The 20,839-nt window shown below is 44.7% G+C and overlaps 1 protein-coding gene across 7 annotated transcripts in view; it reads left to right on the plus strand.

Annotated features, from left to right (window-relative positions):
- The window catches only part of Kiaa1217 (KIAA1217 ortholog), a 309,925-nt gene extending 290,214 nt beyond the window's left edge, over positions 1–19,711 (plus strand). For 3 of the 7 annotated variants that reach the window (XM_059263665.1, XM_059263667.1, XM_059263668.1), the window contains 9 exons: positions 2,089–2,548; positions 5,374–5,557; positions 7,177–7,337; positions 7,978–8,142; positions 10,749–10,868; positions 14,961–15,038; positions 15,151–16,749; positions 17,227–17,349; positions 18,055–19,711. In XM_059263665.1, coding sequence (XP_059119648.1) covers positions 2,089–2,548; positions 5,374–5,557; positions 7,177–7,337; positions 7,978–8,142; positions 10,749–10,868; positions 14,961–15,038; positions 15,151–16,749; positions 17,227–17,349; positions 18,055–18,558 — 3,394 coding nt within the window. In that variant the 3' untranslated portion in view covers positions 18,559–19,711. The remainder of the gene's footprint in view (positions 1–2,088; positions 2,549–5,373; positions 5,558–7,176; positions 7,338–7,977; positions 8,143–10,748; positions 10,869–14,960; positions 15,039–15,150; positions 16,750–17,226; positions 17,350–18,054) is intronic. The other 4 variants (XM_059263669.1, XM_059263670.1, XM_059263666.1 and 1 more) reach the window with 3 other exon arrangements.
- The last annotated feature ends 1,128 nt before the right edge of the window (positions 19,712–20,839 follow it).

Raw genomic sequence — 20,839 nt, forward strand, 5'->3', positions numbered from 1 at the left:
TCTTTCCCATGAGTTCATTCATTTTCTCTTACCAAGTAAATTCTTTCTTCCACTACAATCAAGACCGGTTAAAGTACTTCTTCAGTAAGCTGTTGCCCAAATGTGAGAGCCCATGAAGTCTAAACTAAGCCAACCTCATTAAAGGAAAACAGTAGACTGGCAGGAAGAAATGGCCCTTCTCTCTTCTCTCTGGAAACAAGTTAAAAGATGTTTTCATACCCAGCACTGGGTGATTAAGCTCAGTATTTGTCTTAGAACCAGTGAATACAGGTCTTGAAGAAGATGGGATCGGGCGCTTTGAATATTCAGTGACTTGGAGACGAAGTAGCCTATACTAGGTAAAGTAAAAAGCAGAAAAGACACAGAGGTGAGTAGCAGAGGAAAGTCAGAGAACTCGGTGTCTTTGTTCAAGTCAGAAAAAAAGAGAAAGCATTCTAATAAGAAGAGATTGCAAAACTAATTAAAATGTGGGGATCAAGTCCTCTGTTTGACATTTCTTTTTTTTTTTTTTTTTTTTTTTTTTGGTTTTTTTCGAGACAGGGTTTCTCTGTGTAGCTTTGCGCCTTTCCTGGAACTCACTTGGTAGCCCAGGCTGGTCTCGAACTCACAGAGATCCACCTGGCTCTGCCTCCCGAGTGCTGGGATTAAAGGCGTGCGCCACCACCGCCCGGCTTGACATTTCTTGATACATAACTTTATAGTAGTAACCCAAACACACACTCCTCGTAGAAGGCACTGTCTTTGTTTTTCAAGACAGGGTTTGTCTGTGCAGCCCTGACTGTCCTGGAACTCACTCTGTAGACCAGACTGACTTCAAACTCAGAAATCGACCTGCCTCTGCCTCCTGAGTGCTGGGACTAAAGTCGTGCGCCACCACCACCACCCAGCTGTAAGAAGGTGTCGTATTTATTGTCATCATTACATTCTACAGAAGTACCTGAGACTCAAAGTGCCAATGTCCCTGGCATTTGAGAACATGTTAGAACTGATACTCAAACACAGGGTGTGTACTTCCAAAGACCACCGTCTTTTCCAGTGCAGTCTGTGTAAAAATAGACACATAACTTTGAATGACTCCCAAAGAACTAGGGAAGGTAGCACATGCTTATAACACCAGCCCTTAGGAGGATCACAAGTTCAAGGTCAGCATGAGCTACACAGACTTTGTCTCCAAACCCAAGCACATGGATTTAAATCAGCTGTAGAACATTGGCATAGCATGTTCGGGAGGATGGGGAACAAAACACACCTCAATTTATAGCCACAGTTGGCCTTGAATTTGAAATACTTGGTTGATTTCATGTAAAGGAAAAAATAGCAATAAGGTATAAGGGAAAGAAAGCAATAAGGTGAGAGACAGGCTGACATGGCTCACAATCCAAGAAGAGTTTGGAGGCTTCTAGAAGCTTCTGAGTGAGAATTGAGTGTATTTGAGGGCTTCACAGGCCAAGTTCAGGTGGAGGAGTGAATGTTGATAAACATGGGTTCACTTTCATTTACCACCACCAAGCAGTGAGAGACTAGTCTCAGTCTGGGTACAACAGTGTTATCATAAAAGAGAGACCATCTCCTGGGGCTGATGGCATGGCTCACTGTGTAAGGGCACTTGCCACAAAGCATAAGGACCTGAGTTCAAATCCCTAGAACCCATGTAGTACCAGATGCAGTAGCATGAGTACACTTATTACTAGATGGGAGGTAGAGACAGGCAAGTCTCCAAAAGCTCACAGGCCATGCTGGCATTGATGACCATGCTGGCATCCATAGCAGCAATGAAATCCAGCCTCAGTTTCCACAAGGTGGAAAGTAAGGACTGAGAGTCCACAGATTATCCTCTGATCTCCATGTGAACCCTGGCACATGTGTGTGAGGACGGACACACATACGCACACAAAATCTTTTGAAGAACTGCAAAAGCCCGTACGGCTTTGGTGCATTGCCAGGGTAACCCTCACCCCTGAGCTACTCCTGAGTTCTTTAATATTTTCCCCTAAACTGATACTGACGCATGGCATTCAAATACACCACAGAGAGAGAATGAAGAGACACTCATCCCCATTTAACACAATTGTGCATGGTTTATCCTAGGCATGTCACTGATGGGCTCCTGAAAGGCACAGATGCAGCCCAAGCTGCCCAGTATGTCGCCATGGAGAAGGCTACAGCTGCAGAAGTCCTGAAGCATCAGGAAGAGACAGTCCATGTGCCTGGGCAGCCCCTTCACAGCAGCACGGGAGGTCCTGGTGATGTGAAGTCGGAAGTGGTACCACTGTCCACCATGACGGTTCACCATGTACAGAGCTCCCCTGTGGTCATGCAGCCTTCCCAGCACTCCTCAGCCTTGATGAACCCGGCCCAGAACTTGCCCGGAGGGACTGGTTCCCATACAGCCAGCCCCACAGCAATCACACAGGAAATAACCTCCGCACCGCAGTCGGCTCCAGCCCCCCAGTCCCCTCAAACCCCGATGAATGGTTCCTCCATGCAGAGTTTGTTCATTGAGGAAATCCACAGTGTGAGTGCCAAGAACAGGGCAGTGTCCATTGAGGTAGAGTCCTATTTCCGTTTCTCACAACCCCATGCCCTTTCCTGCAGGGAGTGTATATTCTGACTGCTGCATATTTAAATGCCAATGTATGCATATGTATTGTGCACATATATGAATAGGACTGTATTCATATGAATGCAGTATGAATCAAAGATACATTGTGACTAAAGATAGCTTTTTATAGATATGTAGGGGTTTTGTTGTTGTCTGTGTTTAGATTTTTCTAGAAACAGAATACAGGAGTAGAGTTGAGGGAAAGGTCACCAGGTGTGAGGATGACTCCTAACCTGGAAGAAGATGGGTCAGAGGTATGCTGGTAAATGTTGAGCAACCGGCTCTCATGGGGAAAAACCTGATAGGAAACATCTACCAGCTCCTATGGGAGCTGATCTGGGATCTCGTATGCCCACCCGAGGTGGCGGAATATAAGCTTACAGAGAAATGAGGCACTAAGTTTTCTGAGCCTGTGCACACGGAGACACCATGCTAAAGGCGAGCTTGGAGAGGGTTTGCCTCCCATCCGGAAGTCACCAGAATCTGGGTAAACAGAGAAGGCATAGTTTGTTTTCTGTTGCTGTGATAAGCACCATGACCAAAAGCAACTTGGGGAGGAAGGGGTTTATTTGGCTTCCATATCCTGGGTCACAGTCCACTGAGGAAAGTCAAGGAAGGAACTCAAAGCAAAAACCCGGAGCAGGAACTGAAGCAGAGACCACGGAGGAGCACTGCTTACTGGCTTCTTCCCCGGGGTTTGCTCCACCCGTTTTCTTATATACCCCAGGACCACCAGCCCAGGGACGGCACAGCCCCCAGTGGGCTGAGCCTTTCCATAGCAATCGTTAATCAAGAAAACACTACTCACTTGCCTACAGGCAATCTGATGGAGGCGGTTTCTCAACTGAGGGTCCTCTCCCCAGATAACTCTCGCTTGTGTCAAGTTGACACCTGACCAGGACAAGATGCTGAGGAGGGCATCCTGGGCTAGAGCAAAGCTGGAAAAGGAGGCAGGCTGGGAGTGAACCAGTGGAGCTGGTCGTGTGGTGATCTGGGAGCACTTGGAAGCCAGTACAAGGTCCGTGGGGTGTGATTTAGAGATATTCGAGAACACGGAAAGTCTGACCAGTGAGTGAGTTCTCAAAATGGTATCTCTAGAAAATCCAGAGTCGATTGAGGTTGTGGGTCTGGAATTGAGGGAGCCAATGGGAAGTGGAATTGAGGGGGCCAATGGGAAGTTATGGTAGTAGTCTACGGATAGAAATGAAGCAGTGGCCGTGGTAGGGAATGCCTATGTTGTAGTAGCTGAAAGGCTAATGTAGGAACGTTGTGAGTTGGAGGCAGCCTGGGCTGCACAGTAAGATGCTGGTGTGGGAAAAGGACAACAAAGCATTGGCTCAGCATATGCTGGTTCTTGGGTTCCCCGACACTGAGAAAATAAGTCAAATGCCATACAAAAAAAAAAAAAGAGCATATTATTTTAAATATATTTTGCTTCCCCAGCTCTTACTCTCCCCTAATCCCAGAGCCTTTCCTCCACTCTGTCCCTAGCTGCCTGGTCATAGCTACCCTCACCTGTCTTACATGTCACCAGTGGATAACTCCAGGTGTGTTGGGATGACCTCTTAAAACTGCCATAGCCACAGTCGTGTGGCCTCTAGACAAGGGGAGGTTTCCATTACATTTGCAGTGTCTGTGTCCTGATCCATGTCACTTATTTAAAACTTGCTTATTGAAGAAGGGATGGGAGGTGATGGGTGGAGTATGACTCTATCCCCACCCAGCACTGGCGGTGGGGGTGGGGCGTGTGTATTTCCTTACTTAAAGGATGTCAGTGTGACAACACTTGTATTTTATAAACATCTACTAAAAACCTGGTAGGCACGATTATCAATAAGATGTGTGCATTTCACATTGTGAAAGGACACTTAGGCGCTGTCCCTGAAATGCCCTCTGCATGGGTAGGGAGGCCCAGGGCCTTTCTGTTACTTGGGCCATTGACAGATCAGGTGTGTTTTAGTCATTCAATGATCCTTACTGTCCCCCATAGACTCTGGGTCAGCCGTGAGCGAGGCTCTCGCCTGTTTGTGGCTCACCAAGTGTATGCCAGGTGGTCAGCACCAGGTGGTGGAAGTGGGGCTTCTGTTTGTTTTCAAAATACTTGAATGTGTCTCTATGATGAAACTTGATCACATTGTAGACAATCTAAAACAATACCTTTCCCATTTTATAAGTAAAAAAAGGATGACCCAGAGGTCCCGCAGTGTCTTGGGCAGAATTAGAATTGAGGCAAAGGATTTTTTTAACCTTAATTTATTTTTTGCAGCTGATACATAAAAACATAAAATTGTACATATGAATAGAGTACCATATGATATTTCAATACATGAGTGCATTGTAAAATCAGGACATAGATTCTTAATGTGGTTCTTAGTGAGTGTTTGGGTTTGTGTTTCTGTTTGTCTAAATATCCCTTTTGCAATGAAAGCTAAATTTAGAAAACACAGTTTAGTAGTAAAAAACACCTTTGAAAGCAACATCCATACCCATTTTAATTTAGTGTTGGCAGAAGTACATCATGAGTGATTGTCAAGAGGTAGGTTTGAGCTTCTGAGATAGCTTTTCTGTGGATGAGTGTCACAAGGCTGAAGCAGCTTGATGGGTCTGGGCAGTACGGCAGACATAAGATGGCAGGCAGCCTCAGATGGACCAGAGCATCATCTCATCAACACTTTAACTGTGCTATACCCCTCTGACACTTCAGTGTGAAATCTCTAACCTAAATCTTCTCTCTAGTTTTTAAACTATCTGCAATTGTTATTTTCCTTCAGAAAGCAGAAAGGAAATGGGAAGAAAAAAGGCAAAATCTGGAACACTATAACGGGAAAGAGTTTGAGAAGCTACTGGAAGAAGCTCAGGCCAACATCATGAAGTCAATCCCAAACCTGGAGATGCCCCCAGCTTCCGGCCCGGTGCCGAAAGCCGAAGCCACGGTGGACAAGCTGGAGCTGTCAGGTGAGGGCCAGCCCACAGCAGGCCTTGCAGAGCTGTGCGGGCTCACTGGCTTCAGATCAGAGGTTGTCACACACATAAGCTCGCTTTCTGAAGCATCTCTGTGGCTCAGCAGGCAACGTCACTCACCACCAAGCCTGACAACCTGAGTTCATCCCCAGAACCGAAGCAGTAGAAGGGGAGAACCAGTCCTGAAGGTTGTCTTCTGACCTCTTTGTGCAGGCCGTAGATGACACTCCCACACACATGTGCAATACAATCTCTCTACAAAAGAAATGTCCCGAGGAAGTCAAGACGCTGGAGGAGTCATTATTCTCCAAAGCTGGCTTTTCTCCTCAGATCGCTGGAATTTCTGACCCACCTCATTACATTTCTGCCTTGTATAACTGCCTCCCCTATTACTAGTCTTCTCACAGTCTGTTGGTCTTTCATATAATTCTCATAAATTTTCCTTATTTATGCACCACAAATATAGCACACATTTTGTAATAAAGATGTCTCATTTTCACTTTTTACCTTCAGATTAAAAAATTCTCAGTGGGCAGTGGTAGCACAGGCCTTTAATCCCAGCACTTGGGAGGTAGAGGCAGGTGGATCTCTGACTTTGAGGACAGCCAGGGCTACACAGAGAAACCCTGTCTCAAGAAACCACAAGTAAATATAAATTAAAAATTCCTGCATAAATTATTCTGTTACCAGCATGAATGTTTTCATTTAGTATATTGCTGTTTCCTACTTAAAAAAACAAAACAAACAAACAAAAAACCATTATCAGAAATAGTTCACTAATATACAGGTCACCCAGGATGTGTATCGGTCACCTGTAAATTCTGGTTTCTACACGTGTGTGTGTGTGTGTGTGTGTGTGTGTGTGTGTGTGTGTGTGTGTGTTGTGTGTGTATAACAAATGTCATTGTATGCATTTATGCATTTTTACTAGTGAAACGAAAGTCTATATACAAGGTTTTGTTTTTTTTTTTTTTTCTTTTTTTGGTTTTTCGAGACAAGGTTTCTCTGTAGCTTTGGAGCCTGTCCTGGAACTTGCCCTGTAGACTAGGCTGGCCTCAAACTCACAGAGATCCGCCTGTCTCTGCCTCCCAGATGCTGGGATTTGTCCCCATTTCCTCTCTACCTCTCCCCTCTTCAGCTATCCCAGAGCTATGTCAGTTCTTAAGGATATACTGTTTCAGGCTGGGATTGGAGGCTTCGGAGCCTGGCAAAGGGTTTGGGACTTACCTCTAGTTGCCCAATTTTGTCACTTTTCTGGTGCCCCCTCAGTTTTTGTATATACTAAGATATTCATTTAATAATAGATCTAATAGTTTGCATTGGAGTCACAATAAGCCGATGTCATTTGTCATTTATCCCCCAGAACACCCCAGGAAAGCCTGTTTGTAGTATGTTGTAGGTAGTGTGTAAGAGATGAGAGAACTGAGTCAGCAGGAAGGGAGGTCACATATGCAGGGGCTTTCTGGGAGTTAAGTTCAGTTTGTTGTCAAGGCTGTACCCTTAATCATTTGTCTATGGCAAGAAGAGAGAGTTTGTACGTCAAATTGCATTGCATTTGTATACAGATGTATCTCCAAAAGAGATTATCTTTGAAATGGCATACTCTCTTCCAGAAGATTCTCCAAATTCAGAGCAGGAGTTGGACAAGCTAGGGGGAAAGTCACCCCCTCCTCCACCCCCACCCCCTCGGAGAAGCTACCTTCCTGGGTCAGGACTCACCACCACAAGGTCTGGCGATGTGGTCTACACCGGCAGAAAGGAGAGCGTGTCTAAGGTCAGATGGCTTGAGTCTTGGCAAACTGGTTTCTGGGTGTAGACAGTTCTATCTGTCTGAACATTAAAAAAAAAAAAAAAAAAAAAAAAAAAAAAAAAAAAAAAGGGAGTAGTGATTCAACTCATCTAGATCTCCAGAAAGTGCCTCAGATGGAGAATGTCAGCCAGTGCTATTGGACTAGCCTGGGCACCATGGATGCTAGCCTTATGTGACTTTTAATGGGACACTATGAAATGAGGATCACCAGCCACTTTCCCTGGTGTGATATCAGTAAACTAGAGTGAGTGTCTTACCAAGAACAGATCAGCAGACATAGCTGTGGTGTTTGTATAAAAAGCTGTCACTTGAGCTTAGCTGACACTTAACTTGGAAAGCCTTGTCCCTTGTGTTAAACGAAAAAAACACATTTCCAATTGGAAATGCAATGTGGGGTAGGCCTTTTGTAAATGTGGGGGATTTACAATTTCATAATTCTTCAAACCATTCACCAACGTGACAACTTATGTAAACAAGCCCAAACTAAATGCAAGGAAAGAAAACAGCCTTTTGGCAAGAAGAGCCAGAGCTAAAGAGGCGTTGAGAATCTATGAAGTCTAACCTGAGGGTCTTACACCAATATCTGTGGTTTAAACCCCTGTAGGTGAGCAGTGAAGACCCTGGGCCAACCCCACAGACTAGAGCCACAAAATGTCCCACAGAGGAGCCAGCCTCAGCCTGGGCCCCATCCCCACCACCAGTCCCTACCTCTTCCTCCAAGGATGAGGAGGAAGAAGAAGAAGGAGACAAAATCATGGCAGAACTCCAGGTATGTAGCTGAGGTGACTCCTGGCCATTGGCTCTTGGCCTTCTCATCTGGGCTTCTCAGGCTGTGGAGCCCATAGGTCTGTTAACTGGACAAGGCTGGTAAAGGGCGCTGGAGCCAGCACATGTTAGTTGTGTCTTAATCCTTCCCTCCATTTTCCCAAGATGAGAGCCAGCCATTTCTCTGGGCACCCAGAAGATGTGTGGATACAGAACATTTTTAAAACAATTCTGTAAAGTTTACATAGAAAAATCAGTTGCAGACCTCCCTAGCTGTAGATGATAGGAATATTCTATTTTTTCCATTTTCCTTGGCCTATTAGAGAGTATTTTATATATATATATAATATATATATATAAAATATAAATATATATATATATTTAATTACACAACTATCTGCTAGGACTGAGAATGGATTGCAGGGTATATACCCAAAACCACCCCATGTTCTTGTCATGAATGTGACTTTTCGCTACAAGCATGTCCTGAGAACTCTCATTAGATACATACATAATTCCTAGACCAAACTCTGGACTTTTTTGACTCCTGCTTTTTATGGGACATTTTTTGCTTCTCAGATACTGTACCCTTTGTGGGACTCCAAAACATGCTGGTTTTTTTTTTGTTTTGTTTTGTTTTGTTTTTTACCACTGTCTGTGTGGTTTGGTACAGACCAGTGAATCTAATTTCTTCACATGGAACGGAGAAAACTTTAAACCGTGTCAATTTTGTGATGCGAGTCTACCCTGGTTTTCGTGGTATCCATGGTAATAGCTGCCCAAATTGAGCTCCTTGCATCCTATAAGGCAAATGGGACTGCTGAGTGTTCCGTTGTGGGGTGAACCCTTTGAATACTCGCCCAAGCTCACAGACTGTACTGGGTCAAGCCCTCCGCCAAGCAGACTCCGTGCGTCCTTAGAATGGTCAGAAACTAACTGATAGGAAACAGATTTATAGTTAGCAACCTTTAGATGTTTGAATGTTCCAATCTTAGCACTCCAGTAGAAACCATATATTTGTCATAGACACTTCTAGCTTCTATGCGAGATGACCATTTAGAGTCCTCTGTCTTCAGTGTCTTCTGTGATGATCCCTTTCCAGGAAGTGGGTTATCTGGTATCTGGTTTCTTGTTCTATAAGTGGCTATTTATAATAAAGACCGAAATTCTCTAGCTCTGTAGGTCCAGCTAGTTTGTGTGTGTGTGCTCTTGAGTCGGACCCCAGGCATGGCAAAGAGATTCTTCAGTCCCCTCTAAGGGTAGTTTCCATTAAATAGGGTCCTGTGTTCAGGTGAGTAGGCATCAGAAGAAAATCCAGGTGTGGAAATGTAACTTCTAACAGCTCAAAGGACATAGCAGATGGTCTCAGGAGACAGGCCTGGAGACAAGTCAGGCACATCTGGGACAAGCCAGGATTCACTTTCACAGGAGCAGACAGCGTGGAGGGCAAAGATGGCTGAAACAGAGCGACAAGCGTTGAAGGCAGAAGAGGGTCCCTGTTGTCAGCTCTGTCCAGATGTTAGGACAGATGCTAGAATGCTCACTTGGCAAAGTCACAACTTCTTCTTTCAGCCTACTGAAGTATTTCCAGATGTCAACATTTGACGTAGAGAGACTATTAGGCAATGATTTAAGATTATTCGTTTCACTGAGTCCTTTTGAATGCTAACTGCACATTTGAGTTACTGGAGCGTTTGTGTGGAAAATGCCCACAACCCAGAGACTCTTGTTTCCTAGTTCTCTTAAGTGAGGTGTGGCAGTGCTGCTGGTAGGTTGTGTTGGCTGCTGAGTGCATAGCCATGAGGACTGCTGATGCTGAGCAGCACTGGACTCAGAGCTATCAGCTGACCTCCACAGGTCAGTGTCAAGAGACTCTCCTGATGTCCCCAACCCCGTCATCTGACAGACAGAAGCGGTACTGCTGCTCTTTCATCTACGAACTAGTCTCTATTCACGTGACCCTATTCACGCGAGCCAGCTGCTGGCCCCACAGTTATATCCAGAGCTCGGCCGCTCCTTGGCCATTCAGGACCACGTGGTGCTAAAAAGCATTCATTGCTTGGAAATGAGCAGCAGAGCAGCGTGAGATCTGTAACTGTTTCAGAGAGTGAACAGGTGTGCGTTATTACTTTTTCAGTTTAAAATGTCTTGCGAGTTTTCTTCCTATAATCTTAGTAAAGCTGATAAGAAATGAAGAACATAAAGCTATCTTTTCATCTTTTCTTCACTTGTTTATATATGTACCAACATGAAGAGGTCAAGACAAAAAGTGACACTAAGTCAAATCAGGTGCACCTGAGAGCATTTTTTCCCCTTTGATGTTAGCTATTGAGCCCAGAGTTTCATGCCTGCCGAGCATGTGCTTGTCACTGAGCCACACCTCCAGCCCGAGGGTATTAATAGTGTTTAGGGCTCTGTCCATTTCATCGTTATAAAGAAGCTTTGCTTAGAGCTCAGCCAGAGGCCTGCTTGAGGCCCTGTGGGATATAGGCCTCCTAGCAGGAGCCTGCATTCAGGACCAGGGCTGGGGACCCCATGTCTTTGGATTCTTGCCTCTTTTCTGCTCCATACACTCGGACCCCTGTTAACTTCAGTATTTTAATTCCTTAGGCATTCCAGAAGTGTTCCCTTATGGATGTAAATCCAAACAGTCATGCTGAGCAGTCCCGAGCTGACAGCCACCTTAAAGACACTAGGCCAGGCGCCACAGTCCCACCCAAGGAGAAGAAGGTAACACGTGGTAGCTATCTGTTTACCACACACTCAGACAGCCCTGCCCTGCCCTGCTCTGCTACTAACACGGCACTATTGCACTTGACCTCCTGCACATGACCTTCCCGTAGTGCTCTGTCCCTCTTCTTCTTTGACTAACAGAGATACAGGTTTAGAGTGAGATATAAATATCTGGCTCAGGTTTCCAAAGTAAGCATTGTTCCCTGTGAACACCACACAATAGCGTAGGCAAAACCAACGCAATGGCTTCCCCAAGTAGAGAATGTGTACCTTCCAAGAGTTTTAGACCAACTCATTAGAAACAACAACAACAAAACCCAGAAATAATAACTAAGTAAGTGCAAGTTTTTCTCATTTTCAACATATCTCATGGAAGTTAAGAATCATGGAAACATAGCTGTATATACATTGAAGTATGCCAAACAGGATTCTTGCAAATTATTGCCAATTTTTTAGGTATATTTTTAAAAATTAGTAAGTATAGCGTTAATGCTAAAATAATATACTTGTGACTTCGAAGAGGAGTCTAGGCTGTGTAGCAAAGCATCCATCCATGCTGAGGAGACAGCTGTGGTCACCAGCATCAGAGCTACAGTGTGAGGATGAATCTAGAGCATTTGGGATTTGAGGGTTTAGAGCCATCTAACCTTAATTAAGGACAAAAAGTTTAACCAATTCAAGTCCTAACATTTGCCACCAGAAACCTTACATTTCAGAACTGAGGGACACTACTTTATTTTAAATAAAGAGAAACAATCGTAACAAAAAAAGCTGCGAAGTGGCCTTCTATCTACTCCACCTGGACCCTTGGCTTTTCTATAAGCAAACCCAGTGAGGTAAATATATCAGACCACAGAGGGCAAATGCAACAGCCTTCAAGGGACCTGCTCAGCTCTGGCCCACCGCCATCACAGAGCCCTGATGTGAAGTGATCTGCCCCCAGTAGACGGGTGAAACTGTCAGCAGGCAGAGGGTGTCTTTCTACACCAGCAGGTTGTTAGACAATGATAAACAAGCTGTCTCATGCAGAAAACTAAACCCATGAAATCACCCCAGAAATAGGCTGCTTGTTCAGTGTGTGGAACTTTCCTATATGGCTTTATTACTACTAATTTGTAGCAGCCCCCTGGCAGGGCATGGTACGTTGTATTTGGACCAATGTGACCATTCTAGAACACTAACTGGAAACGTCATACCTCCCAAAGGTCCTCTGTGAGGCCCACTGTCTCATTGCAGACTTATTCTAATTGACTCTGATGTTGCACTGGGTTCTTGTCTGACAGTGTGAAGTCCACACCTGTTGATAGCAGATTGGAAGCAGTTTGCTATGGGAATGCCAGTGGGTCATTGTTGAGCACCCAACACTGAGTTTGTAGGTTAGGTACTCATTTTGGATCATAAACTAACTCAGTAGATGAATCACTTCCTAATAACCAGAACTATCAGTCTTACCCCCCAGTTTTTGCCTTTATTAACCTCTTTGTGGCCTATTCATCTGCCCTTCCTTAACTTAAATGTTTTCTCCATTGTTTTTCCTCCTACCCTCATGAAGCTCCAGCCTGGTATTCCACACTTACAGTTTCCTCGTGACTGGGTCTCTGTTCCGTTGATTATTCATTCACATGGAGCATGCTTCCCTAGCCATTTACGTCATCTAAATCATGGGCTCATAAACAAATAAGGTTGATTGCCTTTCACGCAAAATTGTGACCATCCATGACTAAGAAATCACTGTCAGTTTCCATGGCAACTATGACCAAGTTTCCCTGAAGTTCATGCGCTTGCTTTGATGCATTTATTCCCTTTTGTGTCTAGCCCATTGATTAAATACAATTGTCCATGTGAAATCTAAACTAGTCTTCAGTTTAGTTACTTGCTGCTGGAGTAGTCCCACACCTGAATTGTATTCGAATACACGTATTACAGGGTGAGACTGGAAATATTTAATAGTGGCTATGGTGTGGCCCTTACCAACCAGTGCAGATGCCAGCCCCACCACTCCCCCACCCTCCCCCACCCCCAGTAAATGGGCCTGGCAGGGGACTTGAGTTTACACATATCCAATCCTTTCTTTGATTCAGAGAATCAACTTTTACTTGGGTCCTGGTGAAATATACTAGCTCCATGTTTGGAACTGAAACGTTGGGCTGGATCCTCATTTAATATCCTCCTTTAAACCTTTTATGTGCTACATCAGTTGCATTATAATCTGAATTTCAAATCCCACAGAAAAACTCACATCCTCTTGCAGCAGCAGAACTGCCCCTGTCTGGAGAAACTCCAGGGGGAGCAGACAGGTTAACCGGCGGTGGCTGGCGGCGAGTGCGCCTCGTTCTTGGTCACTAATGGTGTTCCGTGTGGTTAACGCTGACTGTGTTGTTTGTGTTATTCCTTGAATGTGTGTGACTATTCCTTCCACTCTGAACCAGGGCAGTCGTGTTAACTTTGGCACAGCCTGGGTTATTGTGCTTTGTGATATTGTCATTGTTTTAACCAAACAGTTCACTGGGACTGTATTTCACCTTGTGACAGATATCACTTCCTCTTGGTGTTTTACAGCTAGAAGGGCCAGCAGCAGTACCCTGTGAGGAGAAGGTATCCTAATATTAGGGATACACAGGGCCTGGGCTACTCATACAGCCAGGCTAGAACATAGTGCCTTTAAATGAAATCCTCTGCTTACCTGGATCCTCACTGCTGTTGGGTCCTCCATTCTGAATCTTAGTGAGACCCTCATGAACATCTTTATTTCTTAAAATATAGAGAATAAAAGCTGCATCATAAAATGCAGGGAATAAAAACTGACTATGACATCACAGCCACCATCTTGGCCTCAGACGCCCACTTTGGTTTTTTTTTTTTTTAGATTACGGTCATGCCCCATGTAACATAACATTTTGGTGAGCGACAGACCACGTCTACAGTGGTGGCTCATTCATTGAGATCCTAACTGACGGCAGTCATCTGCATCGCACAGTCGTGCTGAGGTGGTTTGTGGTGGTCTACACAGGTCTACTCGGTGCTGATGTGTGAAAGAGACAGTTCCCTCCCCTGCCTGATGGGATAAGGATAACAAAAGCTGTCACTGGTCTATGAAATTTTCTATGTTTTTCATCAGCGTCTTAGAGTAGACTTCTAGTTATGTGAAAACCAAAAGTCACCGTAACACAGTAGGCTGTGCTACACGGGCATCAGCTTCAAGTGCTGGTTTGTTGAGTCTGTCACGAGCATCCTGAGGCCAAGCACAATGGTAGCCTAGACCTCTGGTGAATGTAAGCACACACTCAGATGCTTGCGCAACAGAATCACTCTGTGACACATTTGTCAGGACGTGTCTCTGTTGTTGAGGACTACATGGCTGCAAACTGGGAAGTATCATCACTGCAAATTTAGATGTAATCCTCGGGGCTGTTATTAGTTGGAAGGTTATTTGAACACATTGATAACCTGCAAAGACATTTTCAGCCTGTCACTGGACCACGGAAGAAAAATGTTTTTCATCCCAGAGTATGACAGTCAACCCAAACAGAACTCCTTAGGGGCTGACTTCCATAAAAGAGTCGGAAGGGACATTTTAAAACTCTGCTCTTGTTCCTCAGTTTATAGGCAAAACAAAACCAAAACCTGAGGTACAGAGATGTGAAATAAAGGATGTGTCCAAAGTCACATCAGTAAGAGGCAGATGTGTATCAGAATACTAATCACTGCTTGCCCCCTCCCCACCACCACCACCCAGTCAGTATGCTTCCTACAGTTCTGGTTTTAGAGTCTGCCAAGATCACAGACAGTCAGGCATTGAAAAGACAGTTGTTAATGGCTCCACTTATCCTCTTCCCTGCTCCCCCACGAAATTGGAAATACTTGAAATATTCCACTAATGGAGACTTTCATCTTGTACAAATACAGGACAGTTTTGGAGGTTGGAGGACAAAACAGTCCCAGGTAAACAGAGCTGTAGGGTTTTGGTTGCTGTGTAACACATGTGCTTGGGCCACACGCATGTTTGGAAATGTAACTGAACGATAGTTATAGTCCACTTTGGGGAGCATGTGGTTTTGTGGAGTAACATGTCCTACACTATTCTACCAGAATTTGGAATTTTTCCATGAAGATGTACGAAAATCTGATGTTGAATGTGAAAATGGCCCCCAAGTGGAATCTCAAAAGGTGAGTTTGCCATATCTGGGTTCCAACTGATGCTATGCAGTTTAATTACCTCCCCTTGCAGATCCTTTTCTGATTAATGTGTGTGGTTTCCTTTCTCCGCTTTGCCTCTCAGGTTACTGCAGGGGCTCTGAGACCTAGTGGCCCTCCCAAGTGGGAAAGAACAGTGGTGACTAGTGTGCCTGACACATCAAGAACACCAGAATGTAGAGGTGACACCTTCATGGAGGACAATTCCACACCCAATAAGAATCTATTCAGAGACAGTAGAAATTATTCCCAGAAAAATGTGCCTAAGGTCAATTTTCATTCCACTGGCATGAATTCATTGGAAGGTGAACTCAACCAAGGGCCTAAGGTCTCGGGACTACAGTGTGTTATTCCTGACACCGACAATCAGAAGTTGAATTATGGAAAGACAAGAGAGGCAGGCCAACAAGGACAGGAAAATACAGATAAGAGTCATATTCCTCCCCCACCTAGATCAGCAGAATTAAGTATTCATGAGGCCAAAACACAAGATCACGATGTTCTCATGACAGACCTTGGCCAGGTTGTCCTAAGATCCAAGGTGGGTAGGCATGCTAACATGAACACTATTGAGGATGGAGAATCAACTCCAAGTTCTCCCAGTGAGGAACACATAGCCACTGATAACATCGCCTTCATGATCACCAAAAACGCTGTGCAGGTTCTGTCCAGTGGGGAGGTCCATGACATTGTGAGCCAAAAGGGACAAGATGTACAGACAGTCAATATTGATGGGAGAAAAGAGACAACCTCTCAGCAAGAAGGGACTGAAGCTGAAGAGCCAGTCGTGTGTCTAGACAAGAAGCCAGTTATCATCATTTTTGATGAACCCATGGACATCCGATCTGCGTATAAGAGACTTTCAACTATCTTTGAGGAATGTGATGAGGAACTGGAGAGAATGATGACAGAGGAAAAGATCGAGGAGGAAGAAGAGGAGGAAGATGGAGACGCTGGAGTCCAGCCCTCTTCCCAAACCTCTCATAAGCAGGTTGACTCGGGAAGTGGTCGGAGGGGACAAAAGGCAGAGACACAATCACGACCCCACTCTCTTGCAGCAGAGAGTCAGACTCCAGGAGAGCAGGAAGTTCATAAAGCCGAGCAGAGAAAGCTTAGCTCCGAAGATTCTCCAGACTCGGGAAATAAGTGTGACATGGCCGATGACCAGTTTGAAAGCCCCAAGAAAAAGTTTAAGTTCAAATTCCCTAAAAAGCAACTTGCTGCTCTTACTCAGGCAATCCGCACAGGCACGAAAACGGGAAAGAAAACCCTGCAGGTGGTGGTCTACGAGGAAGAGGAAGAGGATGGTACTTTGAAACAGCACAAAGAGGCCAAGCGGTTTGAAATCACCAGGTCACAGCCTGAAGATGCCCTGAAAACTGTGGCGAGGAGACAAGAACAGCCTAGTCTCGAAGGCACATCTCCGACTTCAAGGACGGATGAAATTAGGAAAAATACTTACAAAACGCTGGACAGCCTGGAGCAGACCATAAGGCAACTTGAAAATACAATCAGTGAAATGAGCCCCAGGGCCCTAGTTGATACCCCATGTTCTTCCAACAGAGATTGTGGTGCAAGCTCGCCCCACATAGCCCAAGAGGTCTCTCCCCGGTCCTTGCTAGTTCTGGATGAAGTGCCCCCTGCCCCAGAGCCCCCCACGTCCATATCTTCAGCTTCACGTAAGGTATCTTGGTCTGTAGAAAATGGAAAGATCCAGCTGCTTCTTAAGCCTGTCATAATCACAGTAGCAAAAGGTGTCTTGTGATTTAATCGCTTCCTTTCAGGTGGCTCGCGTTTTTGTCTATTCGTCATGTACCCGTCTCTCCTCCCTTCTCCGTCGCCTTCCAAAAACAACGGCAACAAATGTCTAACAGCTAATCAATTCTGTTTGTGCCTCTGTTGCTGATTGGTGTTGGGTCCATAGAAGGAAGCTGGGTCAGCCGTGTGCTGTTGGTACTCACATTAAAATCCAATTGATCAGTAGTGAGCTCTTGATTCTGTTTGATTCTTCTGATTAACCCAGTTGGTGTCTCCTGGGTCTGTCCTGCATGTAGGGCGCTAGCTTCTCACTTGACCTTCTCTGCATATAGTGGGGTTGTCTCTGTAACAATCTGCTCACCATCTTCTTTTTGTCTCCCCTTTCTCACTGGTCCTTCCACAGGGCTCCAGCACCACCCCACAGACAAGTCGGATGCCAGTCCCCATGAGTTCTAAGAACAGACCTGGAAGCCTGGATAAGCCCAGCAAACAATCCAAACTCCAGGATCCCCGCCAATACCGTCAGGTAGTTTTACCTTAAACCAAATTTTGGATGGACACTATTGCGATTAAGAAGCCAGTCGCTGACTTAGTTTATACCAAATACTGTGTTTTCTGTGTGAGATATCATTTCCATAGACATCTTGGATCTGGGGGCATGAAGAAGGTCTAAAAAGAACCTCTGTTAAACTTCTCACCACACTCTTGCATGCTTACAATAAAACATCTTTTCATTTGTGACTCCAGCTCTTAACTGTTAACACATGGTGCCAAGCCAGTGGCGGTTGCTTTGGGGAATGTAGTGCTTCATCAAAACCTCTTGGGAAACAGAGACAAACCAACCTGTTGTGACTGCTCTTAAGTCGCCACTACTAACATCTGTGTTGACTGCATTGCTTTAAAATCCCATTAACTGTCCCATGTTAGAAGCACATTCACACTCCCCACCCCAATCACGATCCCCATGCATGGCTGACTGGCACTGGGGATGCCCGTGGAATGTGTGATGTGTGTGGTCTTCCTTTCTGTCCTTTCCGTACCTCCTTCGCTATGTGCATGGGGTGGTTTCAGCCAGGTCCAGATAAGCACAAAACTTAGCTCAGGCCTCGGACTGTATGTTGTTTTTCTGTGGCTGACTGATTCTCAGGAGGGCTGTGTTGCCAGGCCCTGTACGTTGTTGATCGTGTTACCAGCTTTCTGACAAAGTGTCTCCCGCCATCTTTGTTTGCAGGCTAATGGAAGTGCTAAGAAAGCTGGTGGGGATTGTAAGCCTCCTTCCCCCTCCTTACCTGCTTCTAAGATTCCAGCCCTTTCCCCCAGCTCTGGGAAAAGCACTTCTCTACCCTCTGCTGGTGGTGACAGCTCTAACCTCCTCAGTGGCCCTGCTACTAAACCATCGATTGCTTGTACCCCTCTCAGCCCCCAAGCAGGACGGTCCACTCCCTCCGCCTCCCTCATCCCCTCTGTCTCTAATGGCTCCTTAAAGTTTCAGAGCCCGCCTCATGCAGGTAAAGGCCATCACCTTTCGTTTGCACTGCAGACTCAAAATGGCCGAGCTGCCCCTACTTCCTCCTCCTCCTCCTCCTCCTCCCCTCCCTCCCCTGCCTCCCCTACCTCCCTGAATCAAGGTGCCAGGGGCGTCAGGACCATCCATACTCCTAGCCTCGCCAGCTACAAAGCACAGAACGGAAGTTCAAGCAAAGCCACCCCATCCACAGCAAAGGAAACTTCTTAAAGGCCAGATCCTATTAGGCACAAGATGGAATTACATTCTTGTTTTTAACTTTTAGCAGTCTGGAACAAGTGTTTTCACGAGAGAATGTACCATATTGTTGTGCTGTTCAAGGCTTCACGCAAAGTATGTGCTAAATACTGAGTTCATAGATTGCAGTAAAGCTTGTTTTTTCTACACTGTTGCTCTTGTACTTACATAGTGTTTACTGTCTAGACTCAATACCTATTAAATGAAGAAAGCATGTGCTATTAAAAAAAAAAGAGAGTATGGTGGGAGTGAAGAGATGTGTGAGACAAGCTGTACTACGCATGTAAAACATGTATGATTCCAGAATTTTAGTATGTTTTGTACAAAAATATTTTTCATTACGGAGACTAGAGGTGAACAGAGAGATACACAAGTGTGACTATATAAATTGTAAAGCATATATTATGATATTTTCTTTTATTTTAGTGTTATTTAGCTTTATTACAGATTTCTATTTTTGTCGAAACTTCATGGTTCCTTTCAAGATCTTTTTTGCCAAAACATTTTGATACTACAGCATTGTACATTTGAAAGTAGCATGCCAGACCCTGAGCCAGTGAGCTCCCACACAGCCCATAGGAAGAAAGTCAGCAAACTCTTGCACTGCTCGAAAGTATGTATGATAATAATCTGCTAGCCCAAGCAAGCCTGTTTCTTTTTCTTTGCTTTCTTTTTATTTTCTTCTTCCTTTTTTTCTTAAAAAAAAAAAAAAAAAAGAATTAGTGTTCTGTAGCGATTTTTGTTGCGGTGTCTAACCCCTTTTTACGTTTTCCTAGTCCTGGTAACACACACACTATTACATTGTGGATTTTAAAACGTACACTTCTGTACGGTTCTGTACACTGAGGAACTTTTGTAAATATATAAATATAAATAGACATCAAAATACTGTGTGTGATAGCACATAGAGTAGTTTCCCCACACCAAAGTTAATTTTTATGCATGCTTTAAGAGTCTCTCTATCGGGATGGGCAGAAATAGGACTACCCATACATTTTCAAAAAGCTCCAAGTTTGCACAGCTCGAGTGGTTTTGTAAATAACTGTATTTGTATAACACAGCCATGTAACATACAGAACTGTAAGCAGAGACCTTGCGAACTAAATAAAGGGCTGCATGCTTATTATTTTTTGTACCTTGTCATTGTAACTAACTACTTCCTAGTCAAAGAGCATGTAAGTAATGTAAGTATCCACAGGGTCTCAGCTTGGAGGGCGTTCTCAGTAACGTGTAGCCACATCCACTTATACAGTGGTGCTCTCCGAAAGCTCGGCGCAGCTAAGGATGAGTTCCTAATAAACTAATTGACAGTGTGGTTGTCTGAACTTAATTTCCCGTCTCACTCTTCTCTAAGGGCTTCTTGGAGTTTTGGCTAACAGAAAGTAAACCTGCGGACAAGTTTGCATACTCATTCACCAAAGGTGCTTTTGCTGCTTTCTGGATTTTTTTTTTTTTTTTAATTTCTAGTAAAAGTAAAAAGAAGATGTCTTTATCACTGGGTTTGGGATGGGTTTTTGGTTGTCTTGTTTGTTTTCTTTCCTTCAGTTCCCAATTTTGAATTTTTAAAATTATTATTTTGTGTACATGGAAATTCTGCTTGGATGTGTGTCTATTCATTCCTGCTGCCTATGGTCAGAAGAGTTGTTGGGTCCCCTGACACTGGAGTTACATCTGGTTGGGAGTCTCCGTGTGCGTGCTGGAATCAAACCTGGGGCCTCTGGAAGAGCAGCCAGTGCTCTCAACCTCTGAGCCATCTCTCCAGCCTGGAGTTCTCCATTTTGAGAGAAATATTGTTGGTCTAAGGGAAATGTACGTGCAGCAGAGCACATTTTCATTTACAAAGAATGGAAAGAAGATGGAGGAGAGGACTCAGGAAAGTGCTCCCCCTGCGAGCGTGAGGATTCTGAGTCTGATCCCCAGAACCCACAAAAACAGCGAGCAGAGTGACTTGCCCTTGTACTCCAGCACTGGAGTGAGACAGGTAGATCCGTGGCTGGCCAGCCAGTCTAGCCTAACCATTGAGTTCCAGGCCAGGAGATCCCCTGAGGAACAGCACTCAAGATTGACCTCTGGCTGTTACATACATAAATATAGACAGACAGACAGACAGACAGACACACACACACACACACACACACACACACACACACACAGACTGACAAAGAGTTATTAATAATAAAAATAGATTCCATAAACAATCTTAAGAGCTGGCTCGTCATTATTTTTCACATCAAAAAATATTTCATTTGTTGCT

Source organism: Peromyscus eremicus, chromosome 5 (assembly GCF_949786415.1).
Source record: "Peromyscus eremicus chromosome 5, PerEre_H2_v1, whole genome shotgun sequence".
Taxonomy (NCBI): domain Eukaryota; kingdom Metazoa; phylum Chordata; class Mammalia; order Rodentia; family Cricetidae; genus Peromyscus; species Peromyscus eremicus.